General features: G+C 40.7%; 1 protein-coding gene across 2 annotated transcripts; it reads right to left on the bottom strand.

The window, feature by feature from the left end:
* Positions 1-1,023: 1,023 nt before the first annotated feature.
* Positions 1,024-13,892, bottom strand: sh2d3a (SH2 domain containing 3A). Of its 2 annotated transcripts, XM_026359057.1 has the most exons (19): positions 13,679-13,892; positions 13,357-13,448; positions 13,118-13,235; positions 12,438-12,499; positions 12,143-12,297; positions 8,062-8,095; positions 7,855-7,971; positions 7,014-7,157; positions 6,536-6,819; positions 6,343-6,428; positions 5,149-5,268; positions 4,905-5,062; positions 4,587-4,784; positions 3,610-3,771; positions 3,208-3,323; positions 2,772-2,943; positions 2,552-2,663; positions 2,028-2,213; positions 1,024-1,643 (listed from the first exon to the last, which is right to left on the bottom strand). In XM_026359057.1, the coding sequence occupies exons 2-19, from the start codon at positions 13,444-13,446 to the stop codon at positions 1,450-1,452; spliced, it is 2,508 nt and encodes an 835-aa protein (XP_026214842.1). In that variant the 5' UTR covers positions 13,447-13,448; positions 13,679-13,892; the 3' UTR covers positions 1,024-1,449. The 2 variants fall into 2 exon arrangements, with proteins under 2 accessions (XP_026214842.1, XP_026214843.1); XM_026359058.1 differs by lacking the exons at positions 12,143-12,297; positions 12,438-12,499; positions 13,118-13,235; positions 13,357-13,448; positions 13,679-13,892 and adding an exon at positions 9,797-9,994.
* Positions 13,893-13,933: the final 41 nt, after the last annotated feature.

Below are 13,933 nucleotides of genomic sequence, written 5' to 3' on the forward strand. Positions count from 1 at the left end.
CCAGTTTCTGTTTCATTTCTAAATCTTAGTAATGTTCTGCTAAAGACATTTCATAACGTAGATTTTTTTATCTGAGTCTGGTTAAAGGAGGAGCATCATATTCAGTAACCGTCTGCGATTCCACATCACCTGAACTTACAAAACGATTCTTATCTCCTAAACATGAGCGAGTTTTTTCAGACTATACACCACAAACACCCACTCATTGCTGAAGTCTTTTCACAAAAATGTCACGATCAATTGTGTCAAACTTGGCCTTAAAATCTAACAGAATGATGACAACCACGCTGTGGCTGAAAATACTCTCAGGACATTTATACTGGAATTTTTCTATTAGTGTTTAGATTGTCATGTAGGACAAATACAATATTTTGCAGAGGTTTTGAGATTGATCTATTTCTAATTAGCTGGGCCACTAATGTACAAATTGGTCTTTTTAAATTGATGTTTTAAGCATAAATCAAACTCAGCAGGGTAAATAACTAAGAGACAGACATATTATTCTTGTTGTTTCTTGGGAGAGGCAATATAAGCTGAATTTAAACAGGTGGGAACGGGGTCAGTAGACACAAACATGGCCTCATTTTGATGATAGTGACAGATTCTTTTTAAACTTTTTACTTTACTGAGATGTAAGTTTTCAGCGAAGGTTTCAACAAACATTGAGATGTGACAAAATCCTGCTTGTTTGAACATGTCTTAAACTTCAGGAGCAAAAAGGCGATCTCTACCCCTTCAACAGATAAATTTCAACTTCGACAGATGTCAAAAACTCTGCACTCTTTTGTGGATGGGGGGCTTTAAAATATCTCACTCTGAATGAGCCAAAGGTTGACTCATCTCTGTCTGTACCACTGTCCTGAACTAGCAATGTTTCAACATTTAAGGGGTATTTTATGATCCACTTCTGAACAGAAAATGTGTGTATTTACGTGTATCTTTTGAGTCATAAATTTAAAAAGAAAAGCAATCTTGTGTTGTTTCTTCACTGTTATTTATGGGAAATTTTAAAAATATTCAAACTAGACATAAAACATTTATTTATTGCAGTAGAAACAATGAAATGACAATAAAATCCAGTGTGGTCCCTTACAGCAGCAGTTCAGGTACGGTAAGAAATCTAACTCAGTCTGAAGCGCTCTGAGTACCGCTAAGGTAGAAAAGCGCAATGTAAGTGCAGACCTTTTACAATTTAAGGTTTCGGTTTCCTGAAAAGAGGAAAATGTATCAAATGCAGCAGTTTTCACAGCAAAGGTCTGTCCACATATTGCAGATATATTACATTTTTTTAAAGTTGTGTTAAATTGGTGCTTGGTAAGTTCATCCATCGGCAAGTAAAGGGGAAAAAAAACATCTCCCATGAAATCAGTGAGTTACTTCGACACACCAACTATTAACATCTCTTTTCATCTTTGCTCGGCTAATTTCACTTTTCACCGGCCCTGAGGCTCAGGTTAAAGGGTCAGGCCGCTGTGGGCTGAACTCCACGGGTTCCAGTTTATCAGAGAGGACACAAAGAATCTTGTCAAACTTTTCATAACGCTCCTTTCTGTTGGCCGATGCCCCTGCATGACCCCATAACAACCGTAGGGCGAACTCTGTCCGGAAGGCCTCCAGCAGCTCAGGCACCGGCTCCCAGCCTCCTAGTGGAGCAGTGTGGTGAACATTTGGTCAGATAAGATACCACATATGATGTAATATCAATTCAAATTCACAATGTACACTGTTTTAGGCATATTACTTTATACTTCTCCACTTTGTGCCAGAGTGTGTGTTTACTTAAACTTTAAATGGGCCTCCTGTGAGAATCATACGTGCGGGATGCGTGATTTGAAAATGTCCCAGTATCATTCACAGTATAATTTTCTTATACTGTGAATATTATCTTTGATACAAATGTATGTGTGATAAATACACCTTTATGCAGGTACTGTAAGAGAGTTTGGTGCATCTGATTTGAGGCTCATTGTCTGTATTTGTTTTGTTTTTTTTAAAGAGGGCAGATGATTGAATGTGCACACGTGTACCTGAGAGCAGAGTGTGGGCATGTTTCTGATAATCTTGAGCGTGAAGCGCAGCACTGCGAGCTGACTGGAGGACGTCATAGAGAAGCTGACAGCCTCGCTCGCTGTTTTCCACCGGGTCTTCACCCTCCATTACCATTAGCAGAGGAACAAGGTGTGGCATGGCTACAGGACCCTGGACTACAGAATCTGGGAAAAAAAAAACAAATGCACAAAGCACTTCTATAGATTTACTACTTAAGTGGGTCACAGTTTTTTTGTCTAGAACTTCACTCAACGAAAGTACAAAAAAGCCATTTTAGATAAATCTTATTCTTAATAAACACTATAAAGTAATTTAGAGAAAAGATTATTTTAAATTCTGTGACATTAAACTGAATATCAGGTAACAGTTTGGCCACTGAGGAATTACAGTGTAATATCATATTTCTGAGTGCCGACAGCCCCATCAGTTATTCTGTATTTCTACATATTTCTAGCACTTCTTATTTATATTTATTTAAAAAAAAAGAAACACCACCACTCACCATCTCCTTCGTTCAGTGACTTCATGAAGGGTTTGAGTTTCTTCTCAAATAACACTGCGCTCTCTGTGTGGTTCCTCCTAAGCGCCCTCCACGTCATCTCCAGCCGCACTATCTGCACATATGCACACACAAATATATGTGTAAGGAAACTTCAACCTCAATTTCACTTTGCATTCTAATTTTGCACAAAATAAGCATATTTCAGCTGTAGTTAAACCACCTGAGGCATCTCCAGCGCCTTCATCATGGCAGAGAAGGAGTAGAGGTTGTGGGCGTGTTCTTTCAGGGCCTGAGCTAATAGGATTAATTTATGTAGAGCAGCTGCCCTCTGGCTCACAGTCCCCGTGCAGCCCAGGATGTCCACAGCGACTCCGAGTGCTATTAGATGATGTCTAAAAATGTAGGATTAATGGATTAGAGAAAACGGAATAAGGCAGTTGTTCTAACTTGTGGCACCTCCCTTGTGGCACCCCCCTCACCCCCAGTTATATTATGGCTCATTTAGTTTGGCTGTCACATTAAGCCATAACATCTGCTTTGCTAGACGTGAGGATACGTGAGGATATTTATTAGTATTCGGAGCTAAAACAACTTCAATGTATCTGTTCCTTCAACAATTTTAACTGTTTTGATGAAAGTGTGTGAGCTGTCCTGACCTTTCTAACAGATCCTGCCTTAGCTGGTGTCCGTGTGGCAAAGTAACAAGCTCCAGCCCTGATCCAACTCCCATGATCCTCTTCTGCTCATCTGTTACCCCAACGATGCGCGCTACCTACAACACAACAATCACAAATCAAAAGCCAGTTTTACGTCCGGTTTATTAAGCACTACTGAAGCTACTTATGATATGTTGGTATTTGGTTTATTGAGCAGAAAAAGGAACAAACTTCATAAAGTTAAAAGTAAAAAATTAAATATAAAAGTAAACTTTTAATCACAAATATAAGAATGACAGCTGTTTAGCAAATTTCTTATAACTTCAAAATAGACTTAAATCTCTGAAATAAAGAAAAGGTTATTAGTTAGTTAGGTTATTGTTTCTGTTTGCCGTGTGGTACCTGGCAGTCGACACTGAGAATGTGCAGAGCGGTGGTTTTGGCATCACAGCGGTTGAAGAGCTCTTTGAGTGCCAGCAGGACACTGGGCTCCAGAGGTCGGTTGTTCTTTGGTAAGAGCAGCGACTCAAACTGATCCACTTGGAAACACGACACTGACTCTATCTGTGATGGTGTGAGAAAAATATTACAATTACTGAGTGGATTTGGGGCAGTTTATTTTTCCTAAATAATAGACAGCAGTTACAAATGATCACCTTCAGTATAACTCTGACACCTGGTGGCAAAAGGAAGTCGGTAATATTAGAAAGAAAGGAGAGACAGATTCTCTAAATACAATGTCAGCTCAAACCAAAACCCAAAGATTACTTCAGCTGATGTTTGTTGGAAGCTTAAATACTTTATTTAAATTATATTTGCTAAATGCTTAATCAGATCTCTGTTAATGTTATTATAAATGACCCCAGGTTCCATAACAGCTAATAGCATTTACAGTATTATAGTGTTAGCAGACTCTTTTTTTATTTTACTAAGATTTAATTTATATTATATATTATTATAAGTTGTAATATTTTTTTATTTGTGATTATTTTCTAAATGTATTATATTAACTAGTGAAGCCCTTAAACAACTGATTATTAAATTTACTGCAAATATGTCATCTAGCAGGTTGTGGTTGAATGAATGAGTGTTGAATGAGTTGATTTGGAAATAAGAAGCTGCTTTACCCGGCAAAAGTATGTAACTTTAACACAAGCACTGTGATGGAGTCTGGTTTTCACATATGAAAAGGAAGCAGGAGGAAAGTAGTGAGTTGTAGAAAGCTTTTTTGACCTAAAACTGTACTAGAGTAAACATGGTTTGTGGTTAAGGAGTATATACTTGGAAAATGCTGGTATGGCCCTTAATTTGCTTATCCACCGAGAACATGGGCAAATGTGGAAACTACAAACTGTAAATTAAATATAATCTATACAAACATGTGGTCGTTCAAAATGCCAGTCTTCCACTTCCTGTGCTGACTTCCTCTGTGCTTGTTTGTAAAACAACAGCTGTGATGAGGCCTCGTTCTTTTGGGCCTCCAGGAAGCCAAAGGAAGTTTCTGTGAGGCGAGCACGACTCTGCCACTTCTCCTCTGCACGTAATCGGTCCACGTGGCCTTTCCGGGACTGTGGCACCTTGATGCGACAGAAAGTGGACATAAGTGGACTCTTCGTAGAGACTATAAAACCTTCATCCTTTCCCCAAACAGAGAAATGACACGATCAACTGAGCTGTAAGCAAACTGAATATTTCACCTGGATGACAAGCTCATTGTAGAGAGACGAGGGGTCCTCATCCTCATCTTTGGGTGGAGGAGGGACGGAGTTGGGAAAAACAGCAGAGACTCTGAGAGGTTTAGGAGGAGCTCTGGGATGCAGCTGTCCATCTGAACCTCGCAAAGTAACTCCACCACCTGCATGTACAGAAGATGGAGTAATGAGTTATGTTACTTTGGTGGAAAAAAGCTGCTTGTGTGCTTACTGTACGGATGTGGGTTACCTGGATGTGAGGGGAATGCATGTCGTGGTTGTGGGCTCAGCAGGGGCTCACTGCCTGTACGAAACACTGGGGAGACGGGATCAGGGCTGGTGTCTTCTAACGGAGTGTTCAAAGGAATACCTGGTAACAGCAAAATTTTAAAAAGTAAACCCCACACTGTCTTATACAGTAAGTCCCTGAGTCATTGGTCTGTAATACTTTCCTGCTTTAGCATGAATTATACAGTTTTTTAAAGCCATATCTACGAGTTTAAAACATCTGACAATGATTTACTAGTCCAGCATTTTCTTTAAAGGAACAGGCAGTGGTGTCACTGTCTCTGTCCTTGTATACACTGGAGCATTTCTGCATTGCAATTTCTTGTTACTTATTGGCCAACAAGCACAGACAGACATGCACACTTGTGTGGTGCAGCATCGAAATGCATAGCAATTTCTCTCAAAGCTCTGCTGCTTGATCTACTGTGGCTTGATCTGGAACTCATATGGAACTCCCTTTGGAAAAAGCATCTGCCAAAATGTAATTTCATGTTTTCGTGTAAGTCTATGTTCTTTTCATTTACTTCAGAGCGTTCTAAAAACCTCTAATCTACATTTGAATTTCTAACATTAGTAAAATATCCTGAACCGGAGAGCCGAGGAGACCAAACCCAAATATCTATATGCGGCAGTGCTTGAAAGTTTGTGAACCCTTTAGAAGTCCTGAGACTAGATAAACCCTCCGCCGGAGTGGTTGGCCAACAAAGTTTACACCAAGAGCAAGGCATGTGACAGCTGTTAGGTCACAAGAAACCACTTCTGAGGTAAAGGCCTCCCTGACAGGAGCTATTATCAATGTTCATATGTCCACTATTAAGTCCAGCACTGATCAATAACGGCGAGCATGGCAGAGGTGCAAAGAAGAAGTCACTACTCTTTAAAAAGCACAGTACAATGCTGCCGTGTGCAGTTTAATCAAGTGATGACCAAACACTACATGCTCATCATGATTTGTGCATCCTTTGCTACCTCTAGAACTCCTTGACTTGACTGATAGAGCTATGAAGTCTGAGTTGTATAAGTCGATTCTACAGGAAAATATGAAGGTATCCATTTGTAAGATACAGTAAAACTAAATAGAAAGTGGATCATGCAGCACATTTACACTCTATACGGTTGTAGTCTATGTTTATGTTGCATGCTCATGATAATGTACCAGTTCGTATGTTGCTGTCAGACTGTGCAGACTGAAGTGACGGCCTCCGTCCCACATTCTCCAAGTTAGCTGGCTGACTTCCGCTCCTGCCACACATTAAAAATAAAGTTCATAAGTATGTTGTATTTCTTTTATTACATACAGTGTACATACAAGTGCATACTAGATTACAATTCAACTGACTTGCTCTCACCTTAGCAGAGGATTGTTGACTTGCAGTGTGTCACTGTGTGTTGTGCTGAAGCTGCGTCTCTTGTTAGAGTCGGTGCGTTTTTCTCCCCCTGCACTGCTGCTGCTTTTGGGTTCAGGTTGTCGCTCGGCGATGACACGCAGAGGTAGAGTCCGCGGGATTGGACGGCATATTACAGCACCCGAGGCCTTGGAAATGGGCCGGTGTCCACCCACATAGTATCGGATCAGAGCGGGAACATTGTCAAACCGATCCTCTTCAAACTGGTATAGCTCCCGAGAATATCCCTGTCACATAGATAGAAAAGTGAGTACTACAAAGCAAATGACAATTATGTGAAATAAATGGAACCTTAAATAAGCTTAACATTTAAATTTCAATATTTTTATTTGTTACAACATCTGAAAAAAATATTTTTGTTATTAAGCTGGAACCAGTGAATTAATTTTCAATATATGGACACATGATGTCACAGACTCACCTGTTTGGGTCGAAGGACCACTCGTATAATCTTAAAGTGCATGGGCCCATTCTTCCACCAGCAGCTCAAAACGTAGTTGCCAGGGGCGGAGCTCGAGTCCCGCACCAGGAAGTCTCCGTTTTTCTCGAGCAAGGACTCTGCTCCCTGAAGACAACTCAACGGGTTAATGTCAACAGACATGTGTTTAGATTATTACATAAAATATCTAGTTAAAGAAACAGTTTTGAGGGTATTCCTGCTTGAGCCTGGTGTACCTAATGAACTGGAGAATGAGTGTATGAAATCAGAGCTACATCTCTGTGCTGAATTAGAAACAAGGAGAAACGACTATAGCCAGGCTCCAGAGTAGGTATCTAACAATTCTCTGAAGCCATAGTTTAGTTCAGACCTCCGTACTGTCCCTGAAGGCATATTCCCGAGATATTAAATTAAGGGAGTATTAATATGTGGGAGACTCCACTGCGTCCTCACAGTCAAGCCTGGACTGTCTCAAACAGAGTTATGTGGGGTGTAGTTCTGTCTGATACATGATCCTGGACTAAGCATTGAGGTTTGGGTCTTGGTTTCACAGCCGTAACATCCCTAGTATCTTATATGTTTGTTTGTGTAATTGCCACTTTTCTTGGCAATCCTGAGGCGCTAACAAGTCTTCCTTTGTGTTTTTAAGTGTTTGTAGGTGGACTCAGTTCCCTGTTTCTCCTTGTTTATGGCCTGTTTGTTAAACTAAGCTAAATGGCTACTGGCTGATGTGAAAGTCATACTGATCTAAGTATATTTCTTTATTAGCAGTCAGCATATTCACTTCATTGTCTGGTGTAAATACACTGACGCTATTGAGTACCTCTCGGCTTGTTGGGCCGTGGTACCATGAATGGCTCCTCAGGTCGTCGTTACTGAGCTTCAGCTCTTCCTCCAGCTCCTTCTTCAATGAGTCCATCTCTTTGCGACCACGAAACACCTACAACACAGACAGCAGACAAGTACTCCGCATGCTTTCTGCTTCGCAGTGCAAGTGAGAGACAAAGCGGCTGTTTGCTTAACCTCTTACCTGGCTGAAGTATGCGCTGACACTCCTCCTCTTGCTGAAAAACAAGCGAGAAGAGGTGATTTGGAGAGACTAAACTACACCCGGGGGAGCCACAGATGATGGTGCCACGTTTTTCCCCTGAACATGAAAAGTAGTGAACGGAGGTGCAAGGCCATCGCTGAGGTCTGGGCCTCTCATTAACGGCAGACAAACTGAGGAACTTTTAATAGCCCTCTTTCCTTCCTGCCTGAGTTTCCACTTTCCTGCCTCTGTAAACACAAAGCTCATAGATGAACAGCTCAGAGGACTTCCAACAGGGCTGAACTCGATAAGTCCCCGTGATCACATGAACTGCAGCTCATTGTAACAAATCCACATCAGCGCCTGTCTCTCTCTCTGTGTGAACACATAAACAACGTGGAACAAATCATGTCTTCAGGGATCGCCGGAGGGATGAGCTCCAACAATGGTGTGAGAGTCGCATGTTTGACTGTGAATATACTGTAAACATTAACAAAATAATACACAATTAACAATTCATTAGGTGCGCGTGACGTAGAACGTATCCAGTTAAATACTGGAGCTTTGTTTTAATGTTTTATAAACTTATTTACTGAGTTTGCTGTTTTGTAGTTTTTAAACTTAAACAAACTCGTATAAAACCTCAGTGGAGAAATACTGAAACTTTTGCAAAATAAAAAGCTAAAATACTGCAATCAGTCTGAATAAATACCCATTGTTTGTATATTTTGTATAATGCAAAGCTCCCAACAGTTGTTGAAACTTCAAAGCTCACAGAAAGAATAACAAGGACGTGACCTCAGTATCCTCCATGTAGTTACAGCCTGGAGTCGGCCAAAAGCCCAAGGTTGCATCCTCAAATAGTTTTGTCTGAACAGTTCACAACCCAAAGCTATTTCATTTACTACCACATACTGAACTGTAAGATAAAACCACAAATCCTCACTTTAATGATTCTTTAATCATTAAAATTAGTGCTAAATAATTGTCACTTAGTCAGCAAATAATTTCAACACATCATTTTAACAGTACGATTGTTTAGTGTATAGTTATATTGGTCATTTTAAGGAAGTGACTCATCATGTAGGCTACATGAAGTGCCGGTAACTATTTAGACACATTTGAAAGGATAAAAATCTTAAACGTGCACTAAACTTGAATTTTAACCTCAAACATTGCACCTTCCATAAAAATCTAATTGAGGTAGTTTTGTATGAGACTGGTTTAGGTTTGTATTAATATGACTAATTACTGCAGAAGTAACTGGACAACATTAAGTTACTGTGGATGCTGACAGATAACTCTCAGAGTTTGAAGGTTTGTTTTGAAGTGGGAGCAACATCCTGTGTGAGGGGCGTTGGCCCAGGTATGCACACCTGAAAACACCTGTGCAATCTGCTGCAGTGCTCCATTATTGTGAAATGTGCAACCTGAACTCCCGAACAGCTGTTTCACACTATTTTCTTCAACTCCAGGAGACAACTTGAAGACTTCAGCTCTAACAGTTTATATCACTGTACAGAAGGTAAATTACTTTTACTTCAGCTGGTCTTAGGAGTCAAAACTGCAAATTGTGCAACAGGTAGTCGTCAGATGGCAAGAAGTGAACACGGTCGACTTACTACAGTCAAAAACAGACTAAAGTGGGATTTTAACAGCTTCAAGAGTCAAAATCTTCTTCATCAAAAGTTGAACACCGAACATCTCGCGTGAATTGAACGGTTACGGGACCTACCTGTGCGTCAGGCCGCTTCACAGCTCACTCCTCCCGGACATGTTTTACAGTTCGTACGGTCCAAAATCAAACATCACCAAACGACAGCGAGGACAGTCCTTCCCTTCCGTCCGTGTCGGATCCCTCCCAGCAACCCCCTCTCCTCCCTCTGCCCTCGACCTCCTCCCTGCTACAGTTTCGGACGAGTTCCCACATGCTCTCCCGAGCCGCCTCCTCCTCCTCCTCCTCCTCCTCCTCCTCCTCCTCCTCCTCCTCCCCGCCCCGGGCCCCGGTGCTCAAACACCGCGCTCTGCTCGGAATTCCTCGGATACCGACACAAGCTGAGCTGACACATCACCTGGCTGCAGTCAGGATTATGTGGTGGGAGGCTGCACGGACGGGATGTGACGGTAAAACCCACAGATGTTGGATATAGGTCAACAAACTGAGATGTTTTGTGTTAAAAGCCCCATGTTGACAACATATTATAATCACATTAATTGTTATTTTGTTAGAGTTTGCATCTATATTAAGTCCTGCTTCCATAGACTCTGATCCTGTAGTAGTTAAAACTGGTTTTAGGAGGAGTTTTGGTTTGCATGTAAGTCTTTTAATAAACTGCAGAAAGTGATGGGCAAGGGAATTATCAGTACACCTCACTTTATTAATTGGTGATTTGGTGAATAAAATGCCAGGAATAATGAAGCCACTGCTGCCTATGTGTCAAAAACCCAGGAACAATTTGTAAAAATTCACATTTTAGGGAATTATTGAAGTGTTTTTCTTGAGTCGACAATAAGTCAGCTATTAAAATTTCAGAGGCCATGCAAGATAATGAAATTGTCACGTGTAATAGGAATCTGAAAGAGGACTGCACATTCAGGCAGAGGGTTAGATAAGAAGCACGACAGCCATTCATATCCTCAGTAATTATTCATTAAGTAATAAGAACAATCTGTTGGCCATTTTCTAAATGTTTTCCTCCCATGAACGCTGGTTAATCAGTTACTGTTTTCCCTGGGTTGGAGCCAAAGGGACAGACGGCTCGAAGTGTTTGGTTTGCAACCTCTGCAGCTTTAGGAGTGGAGAGCAGACATGTGCCTGAACTTGTGAACCGCAGTACTTGTCAGTTTTTACAGTGAAAGAGATTGCATTGTAGAAATATTAATTTTTCATTTTCAGTGCATGTATCTTTTTACAGTGCAGTTATTTTTAATAAATCTTAGAGTGGGTTCATGCAAGTTAGAATATTGTTTCTCACTTGCAAATAGTTTGTCTGCAATTTCTGCTGCTGCCAAAAAATATAGAGGTGAATTGATTCATCCTGTCACCGTATGATGCGTTTTCTTGTTCTTTTTCTTAACCCTGAATTCATTAATACAGCCTAAGATGTATACATATAAGCTGATTTTGTATTGAAGATACAGAATGTACTGGCAGGAAGCCTTAGAGCATGTTTTCATCTCCAGTGTCAGAAAATAATGTATTTTAGAGTAGTGGTCTGCACATTTGTTCAACAAATGTCATAAATAGTACTCTTATGATAAAGAGTATATTCCAATTAAAACTGATAAGTATACTGTAACTGTTACGGTGATTTTAGGGGAATATAATGCTGCTGTCATTTTCAGTGCTTTGAGCACCACAAACCAAAACTACTGTATGTGCTAGTGAAAAATGTTTTCTTCTAACTTGCATGAAGATAAACTATAAGAGTTGAAGCCACAATCTGCAGCAAGCTACAATATCTGTAAAACTCAATCAATCCACTCAACAACATCAGTGTGCAACGGCCTGACCTTCTCTGATTGGTTTTAAGGGAAGATTTATGCATCACTGCCAGAGCTGTTCTGTGAGTCTGTGAGCCGTAATATCTTATCACACATTATTTGATTGAATTACAATAACATCTTTTCTCACCTTCAGGTCCACATTGGTTTATTTTCATGTTGATGGTTTCATGTTGGATAACTAACTTAAAAATAGGCCTACATACAACCGCCTTTGTCAGTCAGTCCTGGACTTCTCACTGGGGGGAGGTGTGACTAAAATATCAAAGTCCTGAGGTGTGTTGTTTATCATGTTAGTCATTGAACAGCTGTGGTTTCCTTTGTCAGTAAAAGTGTAAAGTAAAGTCATGATGCTATTTAACATCCACAAAGTCTTTTCATTCATGTGCTTTGTTTAGCTTGATTATAGACGACTAATTTTAGCAGTTCACCTAATTCACTTGAACAACTCTAGATTTTATGAGGCGTTAGGTTAATTATTGGCCAAAACATGAGTAGACTACCTGGAGAAAGTGCATCTGTCTCTCACACCATTGTGCACACACACAGCAGCCATGGGGGAGGGGGCTCAGCTTACCTGTGCCTGCTGTCCTGACAGCGGTCAATCCCACTGATAGTGTTGTACTTATCCGGGGGGAGGAGCTGCGAGCAGGAGGCAGAGAGACGCTGTTTGTTGTCGCGCTGGAGGCGGGGCAGGACGCTCTGACGAAACAGGTCTTTACTAGGCTTCTCCTGCAGGAAATGGTAGAGACCCAAATAGTGTGGCTCCTGGGGCTACTGTTTGCACATATTTTAAAAATAAAAACGCTGCAAGTGTTCCAGATGAAGAGACTATTTTGTAGTGATGCTCTGTGTTTCTAACTTTGTCTTACCAAGTCCACATACGAGCCCAAGGAGCCCTTTCGACTCACTCTGCGCCCCAAGCCCTGCACACCTGAGGGTACAAAAGGACATGTTAAAGCTTCAGTGTTTGGAAAATTTACATATTTACAGTTTTGAAGAAAGTTAACGAAAAGAAGACCCAAACCACTCTCATGTGTGCTCGTTAAATAGGACACTGAAAACAACATATTGTTAGGGAGCTTCAGAAGTAGTTGGTTGGTGTATTGTGTTAATAGTGCTAGGTAGTGTTTAACTTTGAACTTCTTCCTTAAGTCTCTAGATTTTCACATTCAACTGTTTTTATCTTTTTAAATTATATGGCAAAAACATGTCAGTGAGCAGCCCAAGTGAATAACGGTTTGACTTGATAAACCGGCTTGTCGACCACTAAGCATCGATGATTTCAACAGATACTGCTGTATGCATGCTAAGAAGAACGATTATAAGATAAGAGTCTCGACTTGTTTCATAAGCTTGAATAAAATATGAATCTGCAAATAGAATCAGCTGTAAATAAAAAGAGAGATGAAAATGAAATATGAAGGCCTTAAAACTGGGGACTATCTTCATCACAGACCTTAAAGTTTACCTTCTAGTTTCTGAATGTTTCAATTAACTATTTAGCAGCTCTACTGTGCATGTGTGCTTGCACATGGCCTGTGAGAGTCACCAGAGTATGGGTCCAGTCTCTCTCTGTGTCTTGAAAGCTGATTGAGGATGGTTTGCCTGTGTCTTGCATCCTCTATGCCTGCATCCCTCAGCTCTCCATCTGTTACATTCAGCAAACCCTGCAGCGCAACACAACATAGGGAGAGCAAGAAAAGACAAATGGAGTAAAATAGAGTAAAGCTCAGATTAAAGAAATAAAAGGTATCCACAAAAGTCTGCTGATGCAACTGATTCACATACCTCCAGACCATAATATTCACTTTCCAGCACCTTGGTGTACTCAGGCAGGCCAATCTGTCTCAGCCACCAGGCGATGGAGCGATTATTCATGTCTGAACAGTTAAAGCAGAAGAGATACTGATTACATACCAGCACATATGCACAAACACACACATGCTTGTACATGTTTTTTTGTGTGTGTGCACAGGTTTCTGAGATAAATACAAATGAGATACAGAAGTAGTTTGACACCCGCTTAACTTTAGAAAGCAGCCAACCAGACACACAAGCGGTGAGGCTTTGGATTGTTTGACTTGTAGCATTGACAGTATGTAACACCTACCTGTTTACAGGGTCCAACGAAATCCTTCACTGTTCTCGCTCTTCTCCTTGTAATATTTCTATCTCATAATCTCCGTAATTTCTGATGTTCCTTTTGTTTTCCTTATTTCTTTACATCTGCTCGCATTCAAGTTGTCTCCTGTGTCATTAACCCTACTTCTCACTTTCTCTTTGTGGCATTAGTGGAAACCCGCTCCCCATCAAACCTGCGAGGTCACTCAGAAAGCCAATCGGAGCAGAGCAGTGGGCCCACAGT

This window comes from Anabas testudineus, chromosome 1, assembly GCF_900324465.2.
Source record: "Anabas testudineus chromosome 1, fAnaTes1.2, whole genome shotgun sequence".
Taxonomy (NCBI): domain Eukaryota; kingdom Metazoa; phylum Chordata; class Actinopteri; order Anabantiformes; family Anabantidae; genus Anabas; species Anabas testudineus.

What these genes read in the sequence shown, in the direction of transcription:
- sh2d3a (XM_026359057.1), bottom strand. Translation starts at nt 13,446, where the DNA reads ATGAATAATCGCTCCATCGCCTGGTGGCTGAGACAGATTGGCCTGCCT. An exon ending in GTGAATATTATGGTCTGGAG is followed by an intron (nt 13,236 to 13,356) that starts GTATGTGAATCA and finishes GTTGCGCTGCAG; the next exon opens with GGTTTGCTGAATGTAACAGA. An exon ending in AGGCGCTGGAGATGCCTCAG is followed by an intron (nt 2,664 to 2,771) that starts GTGGTTTAACTA and finishes GCATATGTGCAG; the next exon opens with ATAGTGCGGCTGGAGATGAC.